This window comes from Colossoma macropomum, unplaced genomic scaffold (genome assembly GCF_904425465.1).
Source record: "Colossoma macropomum unplaced genomic scaffold, Colossoma_macropomum, whole genome shotgun sequence".
Taxonomy (NCBI): Eukaryota; Metazoa; Chordata; class Actinopteri; order Characiformes; family Serrasalmidae; genus Colossoma; species Colossoma macropomum.
The window spans coordinates 39,089,968-39,113,133 of NW_023494787.1; the positions used below are offsets into that span (position 1 = coordinate 39,089,968).

The 23,166-nt window shown below is 40.8% G+C and overlaps 1 protein-coding gene across 9 annotated transcripts; it reads left to right on the forward strand.

Annotated features, from left to right (window-relative positions):
- The first annotated feature begins 417 nt into the window (after nt 1-417).
- On the forward strand, nt 418-22,940 carry tpm3 (tropomyosin 3). 9 transcript variants are annotated; one of them, XM_036567287.1, is made up of 10 exons: nt 418-720; nt 1,696-1,821; nt 10,822-10,955; nt 11,076-11,193; nt 11,481-11,551; nt 12,474-12,549; nt 15,878-15,940; nt 17,056-17,125; nt 17,487-17,565; nt 18,807-19,206. In XM_036567287.1, exons 1-10 carry the CDS (start codon nt 607-609, stop codon nt 18,808-18,810), a joined length of 855 nt encoding a protein of 284 aa, XP_036423180.1. In that variant the 5' UTR covers nt 418-606; the 3' UTR covers nt 18,811-19,206. The 9 variants fall into 9 exon arrangements, with proteins under 9 accessions (XP_036423180.1, XP_036423182.1, XP_036423179.1 ...); XM_036567285.1 differs by lacking the exon at nt 12,474-12,549 and adding an exon at nt 13,846-13,921 and having other exon boundaries at nt 419-720; XM_036567289.1 differs by lacking the exons at nt 17,487-17,565; nt 18,807-19,206 and adding an exon at nt 21,616-22,940.
- The last annotated feature ends 226 nt before the right edge of the window (nt 22,941-23,166 follow it).

Consider the following 23,166-nt stretch of genomic DNA (forward strand, 5'->3'; position numbering starts at 1 on the left):
CTTATTATAGCAGAAGCCATGCTCTGTCCATCACCCTCAAACCTTTCTTGTGTCTCGTTTGTCACATAATTCTCACCATCATCTTTAACAGCTGAGAACAGGGCAAAGGACGACTCCAAACTGAGCAGAGAAGCAAGCTAAAAAAGAGGAACTTCAAGGAGAAGAGCTATGTTGACAAAGACAAGGAGGACACTATAAGAGAAATCTCCACTGTAAACGTCAAAAACATTGTTGCACTTACTATTTCCCTTTTACAAAGTGGGTACAGTACGCCTAAATGAGCCATTAATATGATCCGCCCGATCAGGTTTATGCCTGTATTAGGTGAGTTACTAGGAGAGGAAAACTGGGTGGGGCAATGGCAGGAGGTGTGGCCTCATCAAAATGGGCGGAGCAAAATGTCCTCCTGATATAAAGGCCCTTGTCCTATCTCTTGCTGAGTTTGGGCTCTCTTTCCTTCACTCCGTCCCTCCCTCCCTCTGTCTTTTTCTCCCTCTCGCTCTCACCCTGCAAGGTCTTGGAGCTTCATCCTTCTTTTTGCCTTCATTCATCTGAATTCTCCTTTGTCTGATTCTCTTACTGTGAGCACTACACACCGGAGCCAAGATGGAGGCCATCAAGAAGAAGATGATGATGCTGAAGCTGGATAAGGAGAATGCTCTGGACCAGGCAGAGCAGGCTGAGACCGACAGGAAAGCAGCTGAGGAAAGAAGTAAACAGGTGAGAGAGAGGAAGAACTCCACTAAGATCTCTCAAGATGTATCTAGACTAGCTGTAAAGGAATTTGGACATTGAATTTCACGGTCATTTCTAAGGGGATAATAGAACACCGCAAAGATTTACCTGTAGAATATAGGTTCTAATTTACCAACTGCACTGAGTTGGTAATAATGACCAAGCTAGTGGACTCATATCCAATAAGCTTATAGATTTTTTTGATACATAAAGATTTTGGATACATATAATGTGTTACAATATTCTGGATGCATGCATCAGGCCGGTTCTTTATTCATTTAAGCCAGTTCAATTTAGAGGGTGTAGACGAAAGTTGGTACAGTGAAATAGATCTGACTACAATCTCATTAAATATTATGGCAACTTGGCCTTCAAGCCAGCATCATAAATTCAACAAGCGGTGTTAGCCATCTAGTCATCTGGAGCAAGTGGGCATTCTGAGTGACACGTGCATCCTGTGAGGGTCTGAAATCAAACTTAGAGCCAGCTGAAATGCCAATGACAACCCAAAACCAACATGGAAACAAGAGCTGACCACCAAGGCCTGCTGTAAGTAATCGTAGCCAGGACGATGAAAGCCAGGGCCATCCATCTGAAGGCTGTGATCTGATTATGGAAGAATCCAGAGGAAGGAGAGAACTCCACGGGCAGTTACAGGATCAAGAAGGGGAGAGGGACATCCCTGGGATGATATTTTTACCCACATGGTGTTGAGATAAAGCTATGACAGGGCTGCAAGACTTTCTGCAGAGTGCATGGGGTTGATGGGGCCAGATAAGTGTGTATGTGTGGGGGGGGGTGGTTGGGGGCATAAACGACATTTGGACTTGTAGTGAAGTTCCATCTTAGTTGAGTTAGAAGGGGTAATGTAAGGGAGGGAGGGAAGGAGCGTATTGGGGTATCATGACATCACAGTGATAACATTTAACACTTTTTTATCTGTTCTTTCTCCACCCCAAGCATGAAGATGAGCTGATTCAGATGCAGAAGAAGCTCAAAGCAACTGAGGATGAGCTGGATAAGTACTCTGAGGCCCTGAAAGACGCCCAGGAGAAGCTAGAGATAGCCGAGAAGAAGGCCGCTGATGTGAGTGTTAATAAACCACAAAGCACGCAAACGTAGTCCCCCCAACACACCAAAGTACCCAACAGTTTATCCCCAGGTTCCACTTACCCCACCCCTCCATTCCTCTCATTCTCTCCATTTAATCCTCTGCAGTTGTCTGTCTCTCTTCCCTCTTTTGACTATGATGTCAACAAGATATTCGCCACCCACCGTTATATCTTCTGCCTATGTGCCTTTGCACCCTCTCCGTCTCTACTCTGTCCATCGTTTTTTCCGTTGCCCAGCCTCGAGTGCCATAAGGGTGACACAGGGTCTTATTTAGTGCCATTGCAGCATGTGTACTCCACAGGGTGGTAATGTCCACAAGGACACTGTTGGTTTAGCTCCAGGGTTATAAATCAGTGTGTCTAAAAGGAGCTGAAGAACATCCTCACCCCTGATCTCCTAGCACAGTCTAGGCTATGCTTTAGTATTTTGTGACTTTATGTTCTTCCGTGCTGAAATTATGGCATCTTAAGGATACAACATCTGAGGCCTCTGAACAGGACAAAATGATCTATGTATTTTTTCTCCTGATCATCTCAGTAGGGCTTACGGTACAGCTTATACTGCACATCTCATTTTCAAAAAAACTGATTCCCTAAAGAACCATCTATTGAAAGGTTGCTTAGAGAACCAAAGTGGTTCTTCTATAGTGTCTTTATTTTTGAACATATATAGTACAATAATGCATATCAGCAGTTGTTTCTTTTCCTATAAGACACTACAAAAAGCTCAAATTGGGTTTGCAATAACAGATCAGATTGTAAACGCCATACGCATCAAATAATTGATGATCTACTCTGGTCAAAGAGGCGCTGACCTTAGATCATCACTTCCTACTCTGAGGCATTAAATAAATACTTGTAACTATTTAAATTGCTGTCAAAAAATTTATTACATATTAAAAATGTGACCACTTGCAATTCACAGTAAAAGCTAGTTTATTAGAAGCTATTTTAATGCTACAGTGTAAAGTGAATAGAGGTACTGTGTAAGACTATTCTGTCTCCTCTGTTGTCTCGCCCATCTTTAACTTCACTGTCCATTATTAACTGTTCAGAGTTCTGGATATAGCAGGCACACCTGTTGTTTTAATGTGTGGCCTTCGAGTTATCCCTGGACTGAAGGGCTTCTGACGTGTGTGTGTGTGTGTTGAGAGAGGTTGAGAGACAGAGGGTTGTGTGTGTGTGTGTGTGTGTGTGTGTGTGTGTGTGTGTGTTCAGCTTTTAGCAGATAACATGATGTAGCATTAGCAGTGTGTGTGATCATGATGGTCTTAATGCAGCTGTATATATGATTGTGAGTGTGTATTTAAAGGCCTCAGGCACCCTGCTTTTTCTCTTTATGGCAGGCATGTACACTAGGTTTGAGGAACTGCCCATTGTTTCCTTTCACACAAGAGCAGTAGAGAGACATACTGTGCAGAGCTATCTGAGGAAGATTTATTGCCTTCAGCAATCTGGCAACCCTGGGTCAGTCAGCTGGGGCAATAAGCTCCGCTCCCAAAGGAAGACCAAGTGTGGGTTGCCACCGTTACAGCTGTCATTTCCAAGCCTATTTAAAACCTTGACAAAACCCCACAGCCAAGCTATCGCTCACCTTCTTCTCCTCTGCAGTCAAAGAAAAAAAAAGTTGCTTAACTGAACTGAACTGGATTTATTTCGTAATAAGTATTTCGGGTTTCATAGAACGATCGAGCGTAATTAAGCACACAAGACGTCTTCGCTAATTGCCATGCATTTTGGAGCTGACAGACAGATCGCAACACACTAGTTTGATCATGAAGGAAGATGTTTTAAATAGAACCTTGAGTAATTGGCCCTGTGGGGCCAACTCACTGTAAGGCTGTACAGCTATGATGAGAATGTGAGAGGTAAAGGACAGTGTAATTTTAGCTACAGCTTCTGTTCAAACCTTCTGTTAAAGATAAACTCAGTTGTTTAGTTGTATCATGGGTTGGCAGCATCAAAAATAAGACTCTGAAACTAAATATATCTGATTGAGTGTGTGGTAGTATGTGTGCCTAGATATGCTGTCGCAGTTTGAGTCTGGCATGTGATGTATGTGTGTTCTTAGAGGTCGAGATCATGCCTACCACCTCGTTCCCTATGACCTCTTCTGTAAACTGACAGGTGAGTACAGAAATTATTAGCTTAGTTTCCAGTTACTGTTACCTCTAACCAGTGGTGGACGAAGAACACAAACCATGTACTTGAGTTAAAGTAGAGATACCCAAGGTAAAATATTACTCCAGTAACAGTAGAAGTCCTCCCTTTAGACCTCCACTTGAGTAAAAGTACAAAAGTATTTGCCTTCAAATGTACTTAAGTATCAAAAGTACTAAAAGATCAATTATGATTTTTGTAACAAAACTCTTGCTTTATCAACTCATTTTAAGTGAAAATACTCTAGTGTCACTCTTGTAACACCAATATTTTAATAGAATGTCATTAATTAGTCTGATGTCTATTAAAATTATCAAAAGCACAAAACACTGAAGGCAAACAATTTCCACTAGGTAGAACCAAGAAGCTATGAAATAACCTTTTGCGAACAAGAAACATTTCGGTTTAAGATTTATTTGCAACTTAGTTTATATAAAAATTTGTTTAAATTGAAACAAGTTTAAGTTTAATAAAAACTTGCTTTAAACACAGGTTCACAAATGAGTTTTCCTTTACTATATTCCTTCCGCAGGTCTCCGTTCATAAACATATACCAGCAAAAACAAATTTACTATAAAATGGTGTTTGTATAAATTCAGAAAAAAGACACACCAGTCACAACTGCATATGTGTACATATTTCTATATTGTGGTCTATTTACACAAAGTTAGGTTAGTTCCATCATTTATGTTGGCATAAGCGCTCCCAAAATTTTACGTTGCAGCACTGACTGTATGCTTGCACTGGGTAGGTATGTCCAACAGGTCAAAACAAGCTCAAAACAAGTGCGTGCTGTACCCTGATTGGTGTGCTTGCTTTGCGCTTGTATCGTTTTGACGTTACATTTTTATGCGCTCAAAAGACAAAAGGAACAACAGATTTTGCATAATCTAGTGGAGTAAAAAGTAAGATATTTGACTTTGAAATGTAGTGGAGTTAAAGTAAAAAGTCACCCAAAATGGAAATACTTCAGTGAAGTACAGATACACGAAAAACTACTAAAAGTACAGCAACGAATTACATTTACTTTGTTATTGTCCACCACTGCCTCTAACTATGTGCATACGGTCAGACAAACTCTTATATAGTAAGATGTAAGCGTAAAAAGTGCTCAATCACCTCGGACCAAAATGTATTCAGATTTCTGCTCACAGCTAGCAGACACATGTAATCAGCTAACACCTAAATTAGCTGGCATATTATAATTATCTTTGTCACCAGTGTAAACCAACTAAAATCTAGTGTTGAAATGTTTCTTCTTCTAGTATTATATCTTCATTACAACCATTTGTATTTTATCTCAGATTCACTGTATATGTACACTTCAGCATTACTGGCCCTATTCATGTCTGTTGGTTGAAATGTCTTATGGACAGTTGGGAGAGCTCAAATGAGTGAAATATTCCAGTGGAAAACCTGATAGAACATAGCTCATTAGGGAGTTTGCTTGCACTTCAAACACAAAGTGCATGACAAAGAATTAGTAATGTATTCTGATCATTCATAAAGACCTCTTTTTCTGTGTGCAAAAGAACAAAGAGAAAGCTACTACCCTATAATACAAAGGGCTTTAATTAAACACAGTTTGGGAAAATGAGGGCTAGAATCCACCACAATTCTGTTTTCTCTGCTCTCATAAAACAACCAAATCTGCTAATCAACTGATGGGTTGAATCAGATGTGTTTAAGCAGGAAAGCTGGGCAGGATTCTGGCCCTCCAGGACCAAAGTCCTGTCCCAACCCCACTGCTAACAGCAGAAGGCCATAATCAAACACTAAGATTTGTGTAAATTCTGTGCTTGTTTTATGAGCTGCTGTCTCATGGCCTCCAAATATTAACTACAGCTGCCAAATGACCTGCCATATTAGACGTCTCTACTGTGGTCATACACCCTGATTCTGGACCTCTGGCGTCATCTGCTGGTGGGATTGTAGTAGTGCATATAAAATGTGCTAGGCCCCTTCACAGGGTTATTTCACATAGTCGAACAGAAATATTTCTCACACTGATGAGGGGAGACAGGAAGGGGCAACAGGATATAATAACTAGCCTTAAGCCTGACAGTGGTCCACATGTTTGAGAAGGTGCTCTGCTTCTATACATCATTCATTAGAGAACAGTTCCACCCGCTGTCATGTCAGTCTGTCAGAATCAGTTTTATTTCAGTTCGTCATATATGACAAATGTGTCACATGCAGGTATAACACATTTCATAGACCAGACAAGTACGTGAAACTTCTAACAAATATCGACAACATGCGATATTAGCTAAGAGGAAAATTAAAGTATAAAAATAGATACAAAAGCCAAAGATATTAATATTAAATATATAGATATTTGCAGCATGTTTTGTATAGTGTTATTTATATTACAGAGTAATTTGAACATTTGTACAGCCATACAGTTATATACTAAGGTGCATATTGTGAGCTTGAATCTAAATAATATGATCAGACAAAATCCATTCCCTTAGGCCTATCTTAAACACTGATGTGTACTTCTCACCGCTAATATATGGTGCTAGTAAAATAATGCCAATGTCACTGCTCATGCAAAACCACAGTGTAAAGTCAGGAGAAGGTGTTGCAATAGTGCTCTTCGTTATGTTCCGCACAGAGAACACAGCAAGCCCTCACGCTTGGTCTTGTTACTAGTACGGCCTGTACTTCTGGCATCTTTATATTTATGACCTGATTTAATTTCTACATATACGATCCAGACATGGCACTGAGATAATATACAGCTCAAATCTCTACAGTATCAATACCTCAGGTGAAGCTTAGTCTCTTACTGCCCTGCAATTTCTGTTTGCTTTGGAAAGAGTGGCCGCAGGGTTGGCAGGTTTCCTGTCCTATTTGCTTATACTATATTGACTGTAGTGCTTAATCTGCACTACACCTGTGCAATTAGACTTCAAAACTGCTGCCAAAGCTGTTTTTCTGCTTAGTTTACTTCGAGCTAAGATACATAGATAAAGAAGACAGTAAGAACATTAATCTGTAGACAAACTCATGACCATGAGTTAAAAAGGTTTGACATAAATATAATGCAGGACTGTTTAAAAAAATGGCAATATAAATACCAATACATTCAGCAAAAAGGGCTCTATACAGTACTAAAAAAAGGTTTCTTTGGCTTGTAACAATAGTGGAACCCTTTTTGGTGCTATGTAGAAACCTTTTCAAAAAGGTTCTATAAAGAACCATCTACAGCACATTCTACATCACACTGAAGAACACTATCACGATGCAAAAACCCTTTAATCATGCAAAGGGTTCCTTGAGTGTTCATGGTTCTATACAGAACCATTGTCTTTACTAAAAAACCCTTGAAGAACCATTTATTTATCTTGCTACAAAACATGGCCTACGTTCCACTAATATAATTACAAGGAAGCTAAAAGATAGGTAATAGCCCTTTGAGTGATTAGACTACTGAACATACACTTAAGAACCGTGACAGAGGAACAATCAAATTGTGAAACGGCTTGTTGAAACAGTTTGTATGCAAGTAGCATCTAGATCAGTGCTGGTAGTGACTTCATCATGAGTTAAAGTGTGTAAGGACATGTTTCAGCATCCTGTTGTGTTGTAAGAGAGAGCGAGAGCCAGACTAGCATACACACCTGAATGCATAAGTGCATTACTGTTGATTGTAATGACACATGCTCCTAAGAGACATGATTTGATCACCAGGAATGTGCTTTCTACTCTGGATTCATTCCAACATGGCATTATGATGCCACAGACAACTTAATCTACATGGCTTTGGCTCAAAACATGTGTAGACCTATCTGCTTATAATGTGATTAGGTGACAAAAAGGACGATAAAGCAGCACGTTAAGTCAGAGAGGGTTCTTCATGAGGTTTAAAACTTCTTACTCAACCCCAGCAACGCGACAAGCCTACCCAGCCCCACCTCAGTGAAGGAGCGGCCCGGAATGCCACAATGATTGAGTCGCTCTGCGTCATGTACCTGGACACGTGTAATCCAGGGGGTGGTTTTTCCCCGAGCACCTCGATCACAACGCAGGTCGAGACCAGTCGCTGTCCGGAGATCAGCTTATGACGCCTGATCGCCGTCAGAAACTCGCCGCCTCTGGTCCAGGATCAGCACTTCCACTCGATTGTTTCTCCAAACCGTCGGAGACTGGGTGGAGCAAGCCGGAAGTGCGGCTGAAAAAGGAAGAGTCGAGGCAAACGAACTAACCGGGGGAAGAGAGAGTTAAGGGGAGGAGAGATAAGACTCCACCGCCACTCTTTTTATGTTTTAATTCACTACTTCGAAGCTGAAACTGGAAAGCGGCGGCGTTAAAGCGAAGGAGTCCAGCTCTCTCTCTCCAGCGGAAGCCGGTGACTTAGGAGAACTTGCCACGTCCTTCTACAGAGAAGAAGCAAGAAAAGGAAGAAAAGTCAACTTTCAGAGCTTCCTGGCTACGTCTGGACTACTAAAAACTACCACGCGCCTGAACACTAGCCTAGTTTGGATATTAGCGGTTTAAAGTTCTCCGTAAATTGGTGTAAATCTAGCCAGACGGGCTTCGTAGAGCCGTCTGAACCCCTCTGACTCTCCCGCTCCTCTTGCTGTCTGCGTTTGACTTGTTGGCGGGGCGTTGGTGCTGTCACCGCCCTGTCCACTACGCTGCTTCCAGCTCTGAGAGGATACACTGATTACTCGAGCACACTACTAAACACGAACAGCACATTAAAATGGCCGGAGTCAACAGCCTCGACGCGGTGAAGAGAAAGATCAAGGTCCTGCAGCAGCAGGCGGATGATGCAGAAGAAAAGGCCGAGGTTTTGCAGAGGCAGGTCGAGGAGGAGAAGCGTGGGAGGGAGCAGGTAACTTACACCACACCGACTATCACTTTTACAGCCTCCCCACACAGCGCACAGCGGGCTTTATAACTGAGATAAATGATGTCGGTTGACTCCGCTGAGCTGCGGAGAGAGAAAGTGTCCGTCTTTCACACCCTGCATCGACGCCCCGTGCAGCAATGAAAGGTATTTAGAGGCAGCATCCCAGCAGGACTTCCCTGTTTGGAGCCGTGAGGAGAAGTCCGCTCCAACATTTGACTTAAACACTAGCAAACAGGTCGACTGCGTGGGTTTCTTCCTTCACTCTTTCACAGATACAGATCCTCGAAAGTGTAACACCAGAGGAAGAAGCTACATGCTAGTCTGGGTTCCCTTTTATCTGATTTAGCCCGCAGCTAAGCTGACGCTAGCTGAGAGAGAAACTTCAGTTTTCGGACCTTGAACTCCACATATTACCTGTTTCTTTTAATTCACACACTGTTTTTCTTCTCTTTCTCTCTTTCATTTGTTGACCGTAGTTCTGAGGTTAAATTAGACCTGTTTTTTCGGCGAGGCCTCAGGTTGTAGCAGATAGCATCCGCTTAAATTCATGTTCATATTTAACCCGTTCAGTGTCGCCCTCGTGTTTATGTATCGTTTCAGGTCAGAAATGCAGGTCCGCCCTGTTTATGGTCACTCAGGTAGACCAGACACGCTAACACGGCTCAGAGAAATGTGAGAACTGTTAGCCTGTCCACCTTCACAGGCGTTGGGCAGACCTGAGGACCCAGGTGCGCCTCAGTGACACTAGCCTGCTCAGACCACACCAGGTGTTTCAGCTCCTGCTGACCTCTATGTTCACTTTCCTCGCCTGACTGGTGTTCACTCTGGTCATTTTTGTCGAAGGGAAACCGCCTCCGGTCATTCAAACGTGCTTAGCGTGTTGCGGCGCCGCTGGAGATGAACTCGCCCCTCAGCCTCGACACTCGGTCCTTATTAGGAGCGAAACTCCAGAGTCAGTGAGCGATGTCGTAACATCCGGCGGCACTTCAGTTAGGCTGTGTTCACACTGTTGCTCAGCTGAGGAGGAGCAGCGCTTAACATGCAGCTGCTGGTGGTGTCACTGTAACGATTTTCAGCTTCGGTACGGTTTTCGATTCTGCGGTTAAGATTTAGTCTGATGTTCGATATTTGTGTTAAATGTGCTGATTATTATACAGAGCTCTGCTTATACACTGCAGAGATTGGGTTGGGCCTGAAAACTACACATTTATTTACAAATAAAAAAAAAAAGTAGCATTTATCTGTTTCTCTTCCTCAGAAGAGAAAGAGGGATGTATACAGTACATAAATAATACAAAAAGTTGTGCGTCCTAGTAGCCCAGTTTTGATTAACTGTGGTTTCCATGAAAATACGACCCTCAGAAGAGAAAGAGGGATGTAACGGTGACGGTTTGACATTTCACATTAATTCCTTAGTTTGATATTGCTTGTTACATCTTTGTCCAGTAGTAATATTATCATTTAAATCATTTGAACTACTATTACCTATCGTTTCTGTAGCCATAATAAGCATTTGACTTGCGCAGAGTTTTTGTTTTAATGACATTTTCATAACACATTTGGCATTTTCAGAACTCTTTCATTTTCACTCAGTGGCACTTTTGAAACATGTCCATGTGCCTTGAGTCTTTGCTCAGAACTGCCATGAAGATTTACCCTCCTTTTTAATATAAATTGCAACACCTTGTCTTAAAGCCTGTTAGTATCAACATAGATGGTAACTTAAGTGCCTGTGGGAGCAGGATAATGCAAACTGTTTATCTGTGTGCGTGGGCAGTGCCAAAATGTCTGTCTCTTCGTTTGTCATTCTCCAAGATGTTGACTATATTTGTCTTGATTTGTCAAGAGTGGGCTGCCTCCCATTCCTTATCCTTGTCCCACTCTTTTTTTCCTGTCTCTTAATTACTTTATGTAACAGGAGTGTGCTAATAGTTTCTTGTGTATGTGTCGTAGGCTGAGGCAGAAGTGGCCTCTCTGAACAGGCGTATCCAGCTGGTTGAGGAGGAGCTGGACAGAGCTCAGGAGAGACTGGCCACAGCCCTGCAGAAGCTAGAGGAGGCAGAGAAGGCAGCAGATGAGAGCGAGAGGTACATACACAATGACCTCAATGGCCACCACCTTACAAGCCACCTGTATACACATGTACATGCTCTGTAAATTCCAAAAATACCACAAAAAGACAAACGTTTCTTTCTCTGTGCGAATAGAGGGATGAAAGTGATTGAGAACAGGGCTCTGAAGGATGAGGAGAAGATGGAGTTGCAGGAGATCCAGCTGAAGGAGGCCAAGCACATTGCTGAGGAGGCTGACCGCAAGTACGAGGAGGTGGGTAAAACGCACATGCACACTATTCCATGGTGCCAGTTTGTACTCACTTCATTGAAAAGGCATGCTGACACATACATGTACTGTACTCAGGCAGGTACAGGCACTACACAGGTTTTCAGTAGTATACTCACTCAGCACCACCTGAAGAATGTATGCAACACAGTGAGGTCATCAGACACGCTCACACTCGCATGTAGGAAAGCTCACCTGTACACCAGCTGCTTGGTATGGAGGAATTCAGCACCTGGTAGCAATTAACTCTGTCTGTGTGTATGTGTTTACAGGTGGCTCGTAAGCTGGTGATTGTGGAGGGAGAGTTGGAGCGCACTGAGGAGAGGGCAGAGCTGGCTGAGGCGTGAGTCATACATCTTAACACGCACTGCATTTTCTATACACGCTCTTAAGTCCTATAGCCATATCAGTGTGAGTGTAAGGTGCTCATTTCTCCACAAAACTTGTTCATATTTCATTAGTGTAATGTCTCTCCACTACTTTTATGGTATGGCTCTTGTATGTAGGGATGCACAGTCGAAGCGTTCATTCAAAAACATGATATCTGTTTTAAGACGTTTTGGTAATTGAAGATTGCTGAAATAAGACTTACTAGAAGTGTTTTATATTCCACCATATTAGACACCTTAACTGTCGCTTTAATAAAACACCACCAAAAAAGACAAATGTTATTCCTTAGCCTACATTTAACTGATGTCGATGTAAAAGTCTGAAGTAGAAAAGCCCTCCGGCACAGTGCTTCTTCTGACATGCAGTGTCACACTTTAAGAGGTGCTTTTACTTAGACACGCTGCAGCACTTTGTTTGCACTTGTTGCATTTAATTTCCGAAACACTTGTTATCTTCTTAAACAAGTTTGCGTGGACTGTAATGAGTCATAATTAGTGCTTATATTATAGTTATTATATTTCATTAATAAAAATACGAAGTGAGAATTTATAGTGTATCGTTTTAGAATGACATCCTTCCATTTTTGAGCAACTGTGTTTTAAGAAATTGTATTAAACATGTTCCATTTTCTGAAGTTAGTGTTGGTGCACATACTGATCAGTGTCTAATTGTATGCTTCTAGTCGCATTTTCATCATAAAGCTCTTAAATATGACCTTGGCATGAGAAGAATGCTTGCATTTTGCATTTGCATGACAAAAGGAATGATTTGACTGGAATACTACTCCTTTTGTGTGTGTCCGTCTCCAACTTTACCTCTTTCCTGTGATTCGGCATGTCTGACCCTTGGTGTGACCCTCTCTACTGAACTAACAGTAATAAGAAGCATTTGGAAGAGGAGCTAAGGGCTCTGGATCAAACACTGAAGACTCTGCAGGCTTCTGAGGAAAAGGTATTAGAGGGTTTTTTGTGTATGTGTGTCATTTATCAACACTGTTTCACTCATCAACCTGCACTACCATGTAGGAGAGTAGCTACTGGGGCGCTGAGGGGGGAGGGGAGGGGAGTGCTAGGCCCTCCCAGTTTCTGATTTGTTTAAAAGTTTTCTGATGCCAATGAAATTATATCAAAAAATGTGGTCTTGTCAAAGACTTACTACTGTGAAATTGTTGCTGCTGTGGTATGAACAGTCCACCAACCAAACATCTGGTCAGTGGTGGTCCTATAATAGCCCTTTTTCAATTAAATAATGAGTAGATGGAGGCTAATTTAAATTGTGCAGCAACAGATGGACTAAACTGAATAATTTTAACCTTCTTAGTGCCCCCATATAGTCGGTTTTTCTGGTAAAATGGCCACTGAATTTGGGTACAAGGTAGATACCTAATAAACAGGCATCTCAGTGTATGTTGGAGCTCCTTGGTTTTTGAGGTTGATGTGTATATGAATTATGAACTGTGTTCACTTTTGCTGTAGTTAAACCTGATTTCATTGGAAGGTTCAGTTTCTAAGATGTGTGAGAGAGTGTGTGCATGTATGTACATGCATGGTTACCTTCAGTGAAAGCTTTTAAAGGCATCTGAAAAGATACTGGACTCCTTCCTCCGGCAAAGGCCATTCTCAATCTCTGCTTCTGCTGTTCTCTGCAGCTTTCAAGTCAGTCTCCTTTTTTTTCCTGCTCCTTCCTTCTCTTGGCCACCCTCACTGCAACAGGCATCTCTCCAACTAAATCTGCATGATTCGGCCTGTTGTAGGGCTGCTTGTTGACTTTTTGGCATGAGTGTAACAAGAAACTTCTCACATCACGATCATGAAGTTAGTGCAAATGCTTTTCACATGTCAATGCAACATTTATGCTGTTTATCTTGATGACAGCTCAGGCCACTAAAGAGCATCTACTGTACGCACTGCTGGAAACTTGCATCAGGAGCATTTTTGGCTTATATTTGATTATGCCGTGGTAAAGATCAGTCAAAGGAAAGAAAAATGCATAAAATAAGACCTTTATCGATTGACTGGCACAATAGATTCACGTTGTCACTTCTTAGGGAGTTCAACTATCTACAGTTACATCACCTGCCTTTTCTTTCTCTGTGCACTCCTAAGCCCTGTTCTTCTTCAGCTATTTTATACATGTTCTATTTCTCCATTCTTACTTTCACCTCTTGCCCTATTTCTCTTTCTTTCTCTCTCTCTCTCTTTCTCTGCACTTCTTCTTCTAAAATCAAAATGGCTGCCCTGCTTACAGTAAATGTGCTGAGCTGGAGGAGGAGCTGAAAAATGTCACCAACAATCTAAAGAGTCTGGAGGCCCAGGCTGAGAAGGTAGGGGGTGCGTGCTGCATGATCTTTTAACGACCAGCCAGTGTGTTGGTGTTTTCCATCCACCTCTTATGTGGAGTTTGAAAATGTACATTAAACATGATATAAAAAAAAGCCTGAGTAAAGCCTCATAAAGATTTATGCATGAATTGGGTCAAAAGGTTGGTTGATCAGTGAAAGTGAAACGTGAAAAACAATGATGGACACAGATCTCTCAAGTAAGTGATGTAGTAGTCCATGTTTCGAACATAGCAGCAGATGAAAATCATAAGCATGAGGATTGGTGGGTGATGGTGAAGTGGGAGTGACTTGATCCCTCATTAAATGAGCCACTGCCTGCTCTGCCTAGCATCTCTGAACTGTAAGGGCTATAGCTGTGTACAGCTTACAGAGGGCTGTCAAAACTGATCTACTGAGAGCTGATGAATGTTCAAATCCCTTCACGCAGGGTAAGCAAGACTTGTCTCGTGCCGTATGGCATGAACGTGTGACATTATCTTTAGGTATTTGTGCTGTTGGTTTGTGTCGGGAGCAAAGAACACCGAAATGTCTATTCAGGACTGCAGGCCTGACCAGGAGTAGAAGCACTACTATTTTATAATAGCGATGCAATTAGTGTCTTCTAGTTCCATATCTTGAAGATGCCTCCCACCCCTCCTCCCGTTCCCTAGCCAATCACAGCTGCTCCATCTTAATTGCCCAATCAATGACTTCTGTCTGGTCATGTGGACATAAATGAGCTCATGCCTTTACGAGTGGCCTTTTCCTGGCCATACAGCTGTGTTTTATCATCCACAGCGAAAGGCCAAACATGTTGAACCACATTACAATGTGGAGCCCATTACATCAGGAAGAAGCTGTAATCAAATGCAGGGAAGTGGAAGACCCTCACTTCCCCCACTGTTAACCATCTTGAGATGTTCAGTATAGACTCAGTATACACTGAGCACAATGGTGTAATGATCCAGTGCCTCACTGTCCTCGTACTTGTAGAAACAAGCACAGTAGTCCTAAGGATGACTTGTAGGATCTTGAGTAAATGTCATTCTTAAAAACATCAAGAATTAATGCTTAACTCTTGTTTAATTTAAGCTGTAGCTGTGGGTTCACTTCATCCTGTGTACCCAAGGCAGCTTTGCTTTGAAACATTGTCGTGCTCAGATATTGATCAGATAAGCCTAGCTCCTAATTTTGCGTCTAAAAGACATGTTTGTGTACACACACTCGGTTGGTGTAAATTGTTTATAAAGGAAAACCAGCCTGGAGCTTTCATCTAACGCAAAGGCACTTGCCCTGACCACGATTATAGCTTTCAGTCTGTGGCTAAAATGTGTCTCATTTATTTAGTATGGGCTGAATCTGGTTGGAAGTGACATGATGATGATTTCCTGCCTTAGTGCAATTTTTAAATCGTAGTATTTAATATTAGTACTCCTTATGTAAATAGTTTTATGTAATATTAAGTGTGTAGTTAAAAATATTACATTTGAAAAGCAGTCATTGGGAAATGTGTGCAACTCTCATTCACCGGTGAGTAGGTACATGTTTCTCTTGCTTGTTCTTAAATACTGAAAGTGTTCTTGCTCTCAGTGTTCCATGTATAAATATGGTCATTCTCTTGTGATCCACATTCCACTGCACATGTCCTGATCTGTTTAAAGTCCTGGCAGCGCACCCAGCACCTCACAAATGTGTGGTTTCTCAGACCTTGCACAACAGCAGCACAAAAGCCCAGCAATCACGGAAACCTCTACAACAAAATACTATATTTTTTGCTCAATCATCTTCATCGACTGTTCAAGTTGGGCCCTTTCTGGTAGCTCTAGTAGTTAACCTTTTGAGTTTTATATTTCTGTTTTGTATGAGGTGTGTGTGCATGTGTGTTTGTGTTTGATTGTTGGGGCTATGTTGAGTGTATGGATTTTGGTTCACGCTTCTCTCCTTCCTCTGTGTCTGTAGTACTCCCAGAAGGAGGACAAATATGAGGAGGAGATCAAGATCCTGACTGATAAGCTGAAAGAGGTGAGCTCACTCTCCAGTTTTGTCATGAAGCGTGAAGTCACTCTCATTCCCAAACTATCCATTCATTCATTACTTTAATTTTTCATTATATTATTTGAAAATGCCAGATGCCCTTTACGTTGTGTCAACATTTCATGAAGAGTGGACCAATAGAAATGGTCAAGAATTACTTGCGATAAAATCTAGTTTCGCTAATGTTAGAGATGGCATGATGCCACTTTTTTGTTTTCTGCTAGCTGATATTTGCAAAACGTACATGCTACACTATCTGCAACAGTGGTCACCCACTCTGGTCCTTGAGGTTTTCCTTCCTGTGAAGTGTAGTTCAGACCGCAGTCTGCCACGCAAGCTCAAGAGAAGCCCCATACGGTCTACATTATAGCTCTGTCCCTATGTGTTGCAAATTAAGTTGGAGCAAAATTCTGCACTGTCTGTAGGTCTTTGAGAACTTCTTTGGAAGTCCTTGATTAGATGGATCCGATGCATTAGTGTAGGTAAAGGAGGAGATGGCTTGTTGAATGCAAGTTGGAACTAAACTCCCTAGGAGGAGAGTTGGAGACCATAATTATTAACAATAATAATAATTAGTAGTATTATTAGTGTAAAATAAATGTGTGTAACATTGTTTTTTATGTATATTTATTTCATACTTGATCTGTAATTGTTTATGATGCTGTATAACCCTTCTGACCATTTCAAAGATTGAATTAAAAAAAACCCTCCAGTAAACAGATTATTACCAAAAAACCCACAAAGCTGTAAAATATTTAAATTATATTGAAAAATTACTGAAGCACTTCACTAAAGGTAAGCATCCAAAAGAAGGCAGTGTGAGTTTGTACTATTTCAGGACAAATTTGGATTGAATTCATTTTTCCCAGTGCCATCTCTCATTGCATACATTAAAGGTTATTTTCTTATAAATTAGAAAGGTTATTTCTTACAGTTCTGTTGTGACAATGAGCTACAGTATAGTCCAGTCTCTTTCGACTGATTGATGCTGATTCTGATGTCATTCTGCCTGTGGCTCTTTACAGTTTCAGCGTCTGTATCAGTGTGTTCTTGATTACTGTGTTGATCCAGCAAGTTTGACTTTAAGTGTGTGTGTCTTGTAGGCTGAGACCCGTGCTGAGTTTGCAGAGAGGTCTGTGGCCAAGCTGGAGAAGACCATTGATGACCTGGAAGGTAGGGGCTCCCTTCTCTGCCAAGCCTCACTTTCTAACTGCCTCCATCTTCCTAACCCCTGCAAAACCCCCGTATTACATTCACTCACTCCGCTTCCCTTTATCACACGCGCCCTCATTCACTCTCTCTTCTTTGGTTTCCTGTCTTACATGGCATAATCATAATGTTTTTCCCCACTCTTCCTTCCTATGTTCTTCTGTCATCTACTTTTCTTTCTTTCTTTCTTTCTTTCTTTCTTTCTTTCTTTCTTTTTCTTTCTGATTTTCTTTCTTTTGTTTTTCATTTTTCTTTTTCTTTCTTTTTTTCTCTTTCTTTTCTTTTCTTTTCTTTTCTTTCTTTCTTTCTTTCTTTCTACAAACAGATGAGCTCTATGCTCAGAAACTCAAGTACAAGGCCATTAGTGAAGAGCTGGATCACGCCCTCAACGACATGACCTCTATGTAATTACTGGCCTGTAGTGTGTGTGCACTTGCTTGATGTTTCACTTGCTGTGTGAGCTGTGCTACTGTCTGAGCCTCACAGAGATAGCCTCACAGTTCAGTAGAATGCATTTAATATAATAGCCCGTCTGGTCTTCGTAACTCCACTGTATTAGGTTTAGTCACCATGTTTGAGATGCAGCCGTAACCTTTGTGTGTGATGGATGCACTTCAATTAATTGTATGATGTGTGAGCAGCTGATCTGAAGTAAGCACTGCATGGAGTGTGTGATCGAGTTGCTTGTGTGAAAACAGAAAATAAGGCTGAAGTATTATTAACTCTTTTCTCTCACTGTGGTTGTGCACTCACAAAGCTGCCAAGATTGCTGTTGTGTGGTGTGTTGTTAATACATGTAACCTGTATTTGCCTAAAGTATGCCGGTACTGTTTTTAAAGGGCCCATATCATGGAAAACATACATACAGTTCGCTAGCTAGAAAGTGAGTAGTCTCTCCCGGAACCTACTATTGCAAATTCCCACAAGTTCAACTAACCCTCGTATTGTTTCAAGGACCCTCAGTTTCGACCAGTCATCACAATATTTGTGCATTAAATGGCAATTAAAGAGATCATAATGTGGTGATTGAATGTGGTGATAATGTAGAAAAAATGGCAAGCCTTTGCAAAAATGCAAGGATTGGTTGAATTGGCATGGGTTTGTAATTGCACATTCCCAGAGGGACTGATATCATTTATTTTTAAATGTGTTTTTGTGAAAATTAACATGTACTGTTCCTTCAGTCCATGTATGGAAATTATGATGGAGAGTAAAAAATAGCCTGTTTTGAATTCATCGTTGCTTGTGATGTCACGAAAACCAGCACATTTACATGTACGGCCTACAGCAGTTTAGTGCCGCTCATTCACGTTAATGTCAAAGTAAGGCACGATACAGTGCAAGTCCTAAGAGAGGTAATTTACACTGCACAGTAACAAAAACAGTAGAGTTATAAAACTTTAATTCTGAGAGATCAAAAGAGTTCAGAAAGCTGTCATGGAAAAATGAGTTGGAACTGTTTTGGTGCAAAAACCCACACGAATATCACAAGTGAACGTCAAAGGAAGAAGTTAGAATACAGGAAAGATGTAGGATATGTGCCCTTTCAACTGTGTCTGTTGGGTTTAGTTTGGTTTGGCTGAAATAGACTGGTGTTAAGTGGTCAGTCTGTAGTGAGGTGTTTATCATCCCTGTTTGTTTACAGATAAGTTTCTGGACTTTACTCTGGCTGACTTTGACTTCAAGAAATTCTACTTGGCCCTCTTCGCCTTCTGTCCATCTCGATCCCTCACACTCCCCTCCGCTTCATCCTTCGCCTTCTCTCTGTATCTCCAGTTTTATGTATCTGTCTTTATTCTGTTTATCTTTTGTCTATTTATTAAGTCCATGCATTCTGTGCCTTTTCTTTTCCCTCTGTGCTGTCATATGTATTGTAATTATATCAGGCTTTGATAGAGTAATTGGACATGAACTGTCTTTGGTTAGTGTATATTTTTTTCTTGCTTCAGCTCTTTCTCCTTTGTCTTTCTGCTGTATTTTGATGCTCTGTGTACATGCTAAATGAAGGGAGGGGGAAAAGAACCCTTATTCTCTGTTTTAAATTGTTACTTGTCTCACTTTCTTGGGCTGGGCTGGGGTATTGACAACTGTAATGGCTTGCATGTGCACATTTATTTTGTTCTATGACCCTTAATGTAGTGTTTTATATATTCACGCAATTCATGTGTAAGACCCTCTTTAGTCACAAGAGTCTAGAAGGAGTAGCAAGACTAAGCTTTGTTCACAGCAATCATGGCTTTAAAGGAGAGAAATGAAACTTCCCTGTTTTTGGTGTCATTAGAGACACTGTTTTGGGAAAGGAGCATTTTATGGCACCTGGATCTGGGAACCTTTACTTCTTTTTTAGCTTAAATTCATTTCTTATCTTAATATTAATTCTTCTTAGTATTAGTACTAACTGGTTTGAATCTAGTGGATTTTGGTAGAGATGTTTTGGCAACAAAACAAACTGTAGCTACAACAGCTCTGGAAATGAAGAACTACTAAAAAGAGAACTGAACAGATGATTCCTTTTATGACTTTCAAAAACATTCTTGAAGATGACACTTTTTTTAGATAGGACTGAGAGACATGAAGATAAGACTTTAGCGCAAGAAGCAAATTTTATAACTATAGATAGAAGTGAGATGACACAAACTTCTGGTTCTAAGGAGCCAGAAAATTCCTATAACTATTATCTGCCAGTATAATTTGATGTGGTCAAAAAATAGATTGAAAATTCAGATATTCCAGTGTCACTTGTGAGTTGCAAAAATTATTAAAAGGAAATTCCTCCATGACTTTTCAAAAAATGTCTAATTTAATCACTGAGAAGTCAGTGATTTGATGTGAAATTGTGTAGTGTAGGGAAACTTAATTCTGATTTCTGTACAGTGGTGGTGATAGGAAACAGGGGATTGATGTCTACTACAGTTTTATCCTTTTTATTTAGTATTCAAAACGACCAGTGAACTCACACTTGTCTTCTGAGTTTTTATATGTGATATTGGTAATTTAATGGTAAATCTGAAACAACATTTTCTCTGGAAACCATTTTGTCCTACAGTGCCCTGCAAAAACCTTTCTGCCATGAATCAGCTTTATGAAACAATGTCTCCAGCATCGGGCAGCATATTCCTAACTATTTTGAATATATATACTTCCTGTGAGGGAGCTTTTAAGAGGCATGAAACTCTTCAGACTTCTAGTTCTGATCGCCACCACTGTGTACAACTCCCATTTAAGTTTCTCTAGAATGGAGCATTTTGGATCAAACCACTTCTTAACAATTTAAATATCCAGACAGAAAAATTCAGCAAGTCTAAAATAATACAAAACAAACTGCTTAGAAATAAACTTGTAACATAACTGTAAAACAGGTACATAATAAGAACTGTGTTTATACAAGAGTTTCCTGAGCATAGGGCTGGCTAATCTCGCAAGAATGAAGAGTCTGGGGCTGTTCGCCACGTAACTTGGCCAAGTCAGGAAGAGTCTGTTTGACGTGCAAAACTACCAATCACAGCCTGCTGTTTTACTCTGAACAACTGATTTTTGCTCTGAAAGAAATATTTCATCACAATGTCTAGCGCAGGCAACTGTTTGCCATTGTTTAATAGAATTTAGCTGCAAAAACAGAACTTTGTTTCGTCTGACTGATCAAACATGCTCCACGGAAGTGCATTTACACAAATGTGCAAACAGCCAATTGGAATGCAACTGACAGTCACAATAGATGTGGCCAGCTTTGTGCACAAAAGATATCAGACACTTTTCAGTTTTCATGTGGGTGGAGCGTATGAGGCTGAGATTAAGGGGTGCCGAGTTGTGAACCTAGAGATCTACCACCCTGCAGTGTTTAGATCCAACTCTAACCTAACACAACTGGTCCAGGTAATGAAGCCCTTCATGAGAATATAAATGTTGGAGCCAGTTGTGTTGGATCCAGACTCTTCAGGATGGTAGATCTCCAGGACCAGGAATAGGCATCTATGCTCTAGCACAATTTGGTTGTTCCAAATTGCATCACATCCCTAAATGTGGTTTCTTATGTAACGCAGACGTTACGGGGATCTCCAACAGTGCAGATGAGTCAGTGGATATTGATACTGAAAACCTCTGACTTATGCAAATGCAGGACTGTGAAGTGTTAACAGAATTATAACATGGGTTGCTTTCAATCTTTTGCCTTGATGGAAGCTTGCTAGGCCAAAACATTTTTGAAAAGGAACATTTTGACTCCTCAATATGGCTAAATAAATTCAAGTGCATTTAAAGGTATGGTTTGAGCTTTATTTGATACTGATGGTTTTTAAGAGATGAGTTATAATGAAAGTAGCACAAATGGTCACCTTCCCTTTTTTCATGCATGAAATTATCAAAAATAAACAAACTGCTTTCAAGCAGTTGATAGTTATGTAAATGGTGGTTCTGAAACTTTGTTTCAATGCTATCTTGTTTTCCCCAACTTGCAGAAAAGCTCAGACACGCCAAAGAGGAGAACCTCAAGATCAATGCCACTCTGGAACAGACCCTGAGCGAACTCAACAGCTTCTAAAGGTTCTGGATGAGGACGTTCCCCTGTTTCCCATTTCGACACACTCATCTCATCTTCTTACACATTTGGTCCAGCCTTAATTTGCTCAAAACCGTTTTACATCACTTAACCCCCCCACCCCCCATTCCCAATTCCACTTTTTTCACTTTTTTGAGGCTGAGCTCACAGAGCCAGTCAGCTCCTGGACCTTTGAGCAAAGCTCTCAGCACTTTGCAACCCCCAAACACCCACCCCTCCCTCCCAAACTGCTCATTTATTCACCTTGCCTTGTCATTTCAGAACCAATCCGACCCTGAAGTGTCAAATCCAAGTATGTATTTTGGTGTGTTTTGCTTGGAAGAGCTTTTGTCAGAGCTTTTCTCACATGCCAGTGCCCCTTCAGTTGAGATGTTTCATCTGATGCTTTAAGTATGTGTTGCTTTGGTTCTGACAAAGCTCAAATACAGTCCAAGGCAAGCTTGCCCCAAAAGCCTTTTTGAATAAGGTGATCATGAGCTTCTGAATTTAAACCGTTAAGCCACTGTTAAATGTTGTTTTTGCTGCGGTCCACTTCCCTGATTCCTTTGTTCTTCCTCTTTCTCCTTCGCATCTCCACTTTCTCTTCCTTCTTCATGTAGGCTTTTGGATCCAAAACCACATCAGATGATCTATTAAAACAAAATGCTTAGTAGTTCTGCGAAGGCTGTTGATTTTTGAAAGGGGAGGCTTTAATTTGTTTTTGAGTCCAATTGTAGGTATTCTGTGTCACCATGATGTATGTTTTATGTTCTGTTTTATTTTTTTTCTGCATTTTAACAGTACACCCCCCCCCGCCTTATTGGACCACTATGTGTGAAACGCTGCACTGTTATGGGCTTATAGCAACCATCCTTGGAGCAGAATGAGCCAAGTCCTGGAATTCATTAAGCTTTCGTTAAGAATGATGGACTATATTTACCTCCTTTTAATAGGGCAATAGTTTAAGTAATCCAAGGGGAGAAAGGGATTGGTTTTACAGCCAACTGAAAGAAACATCACTGCCAAACTAGATGTTCAGATGTTCAGGGGTCTGTAAGTAGTGCGTATACAGCAACTGGGAGAAAATGCAACACTTAAAAGTAATAAATAAAAGATTTAAGGGTGAATGTGTAGTTTTAACTGGAAAAGCCCAAAATATACTTACATAATCACTTTGTTACTGTCTTTGTCTTTTGTGTAATGATTTTTTTTTTTTTTAAATAAAGACCATGATTTTTACTGTCATTCCAAGTAGTGCAAAGCCATTTTTTAATTTATTTCTGACATTAAGGAATATTTCGCATTTCAAAAAAAACATTTCTTCTCAGTCGCTGCTCTTTTTTATTGCCGTTTGAATTCTGTAGTACTTAAATCAGTTTTCTTACTGAGATGTCTAACTAGTTATTTTTGGGCATTATTTGTACAGCTACGGTTCATAAGTAATTGGTCATGGTACTTGGCTCTGTGCCCA

What these genes read in the sequence shown, in the direction of transcription:
- tpm3 (XM_036567289.1), top strand. Translation starts at nt 607, where the DNA reads ATGGAGGCCATCAAGAAGAAGATGATGATGCTGAAGCTGGATAAGGAG. An exon ending in AGGGCAGAGCTGGCTGAGGC is followed by an intron (nt 11,552 to 12,473) that starts GTGAGTCATACA and finishes CTGAACTAACAG; the next exon opens with TAATAAGAAGCATTTGGAAG. An exon ending in TGACTGATAAGCTGAAAGAG is followed by an intron (nt 15,941 to 17,055) that starts GTGAGCTCACTC and finishes TGTGTCTTGTAG; the next exon opens with GCTGAGACCCGTGCTGAGTT.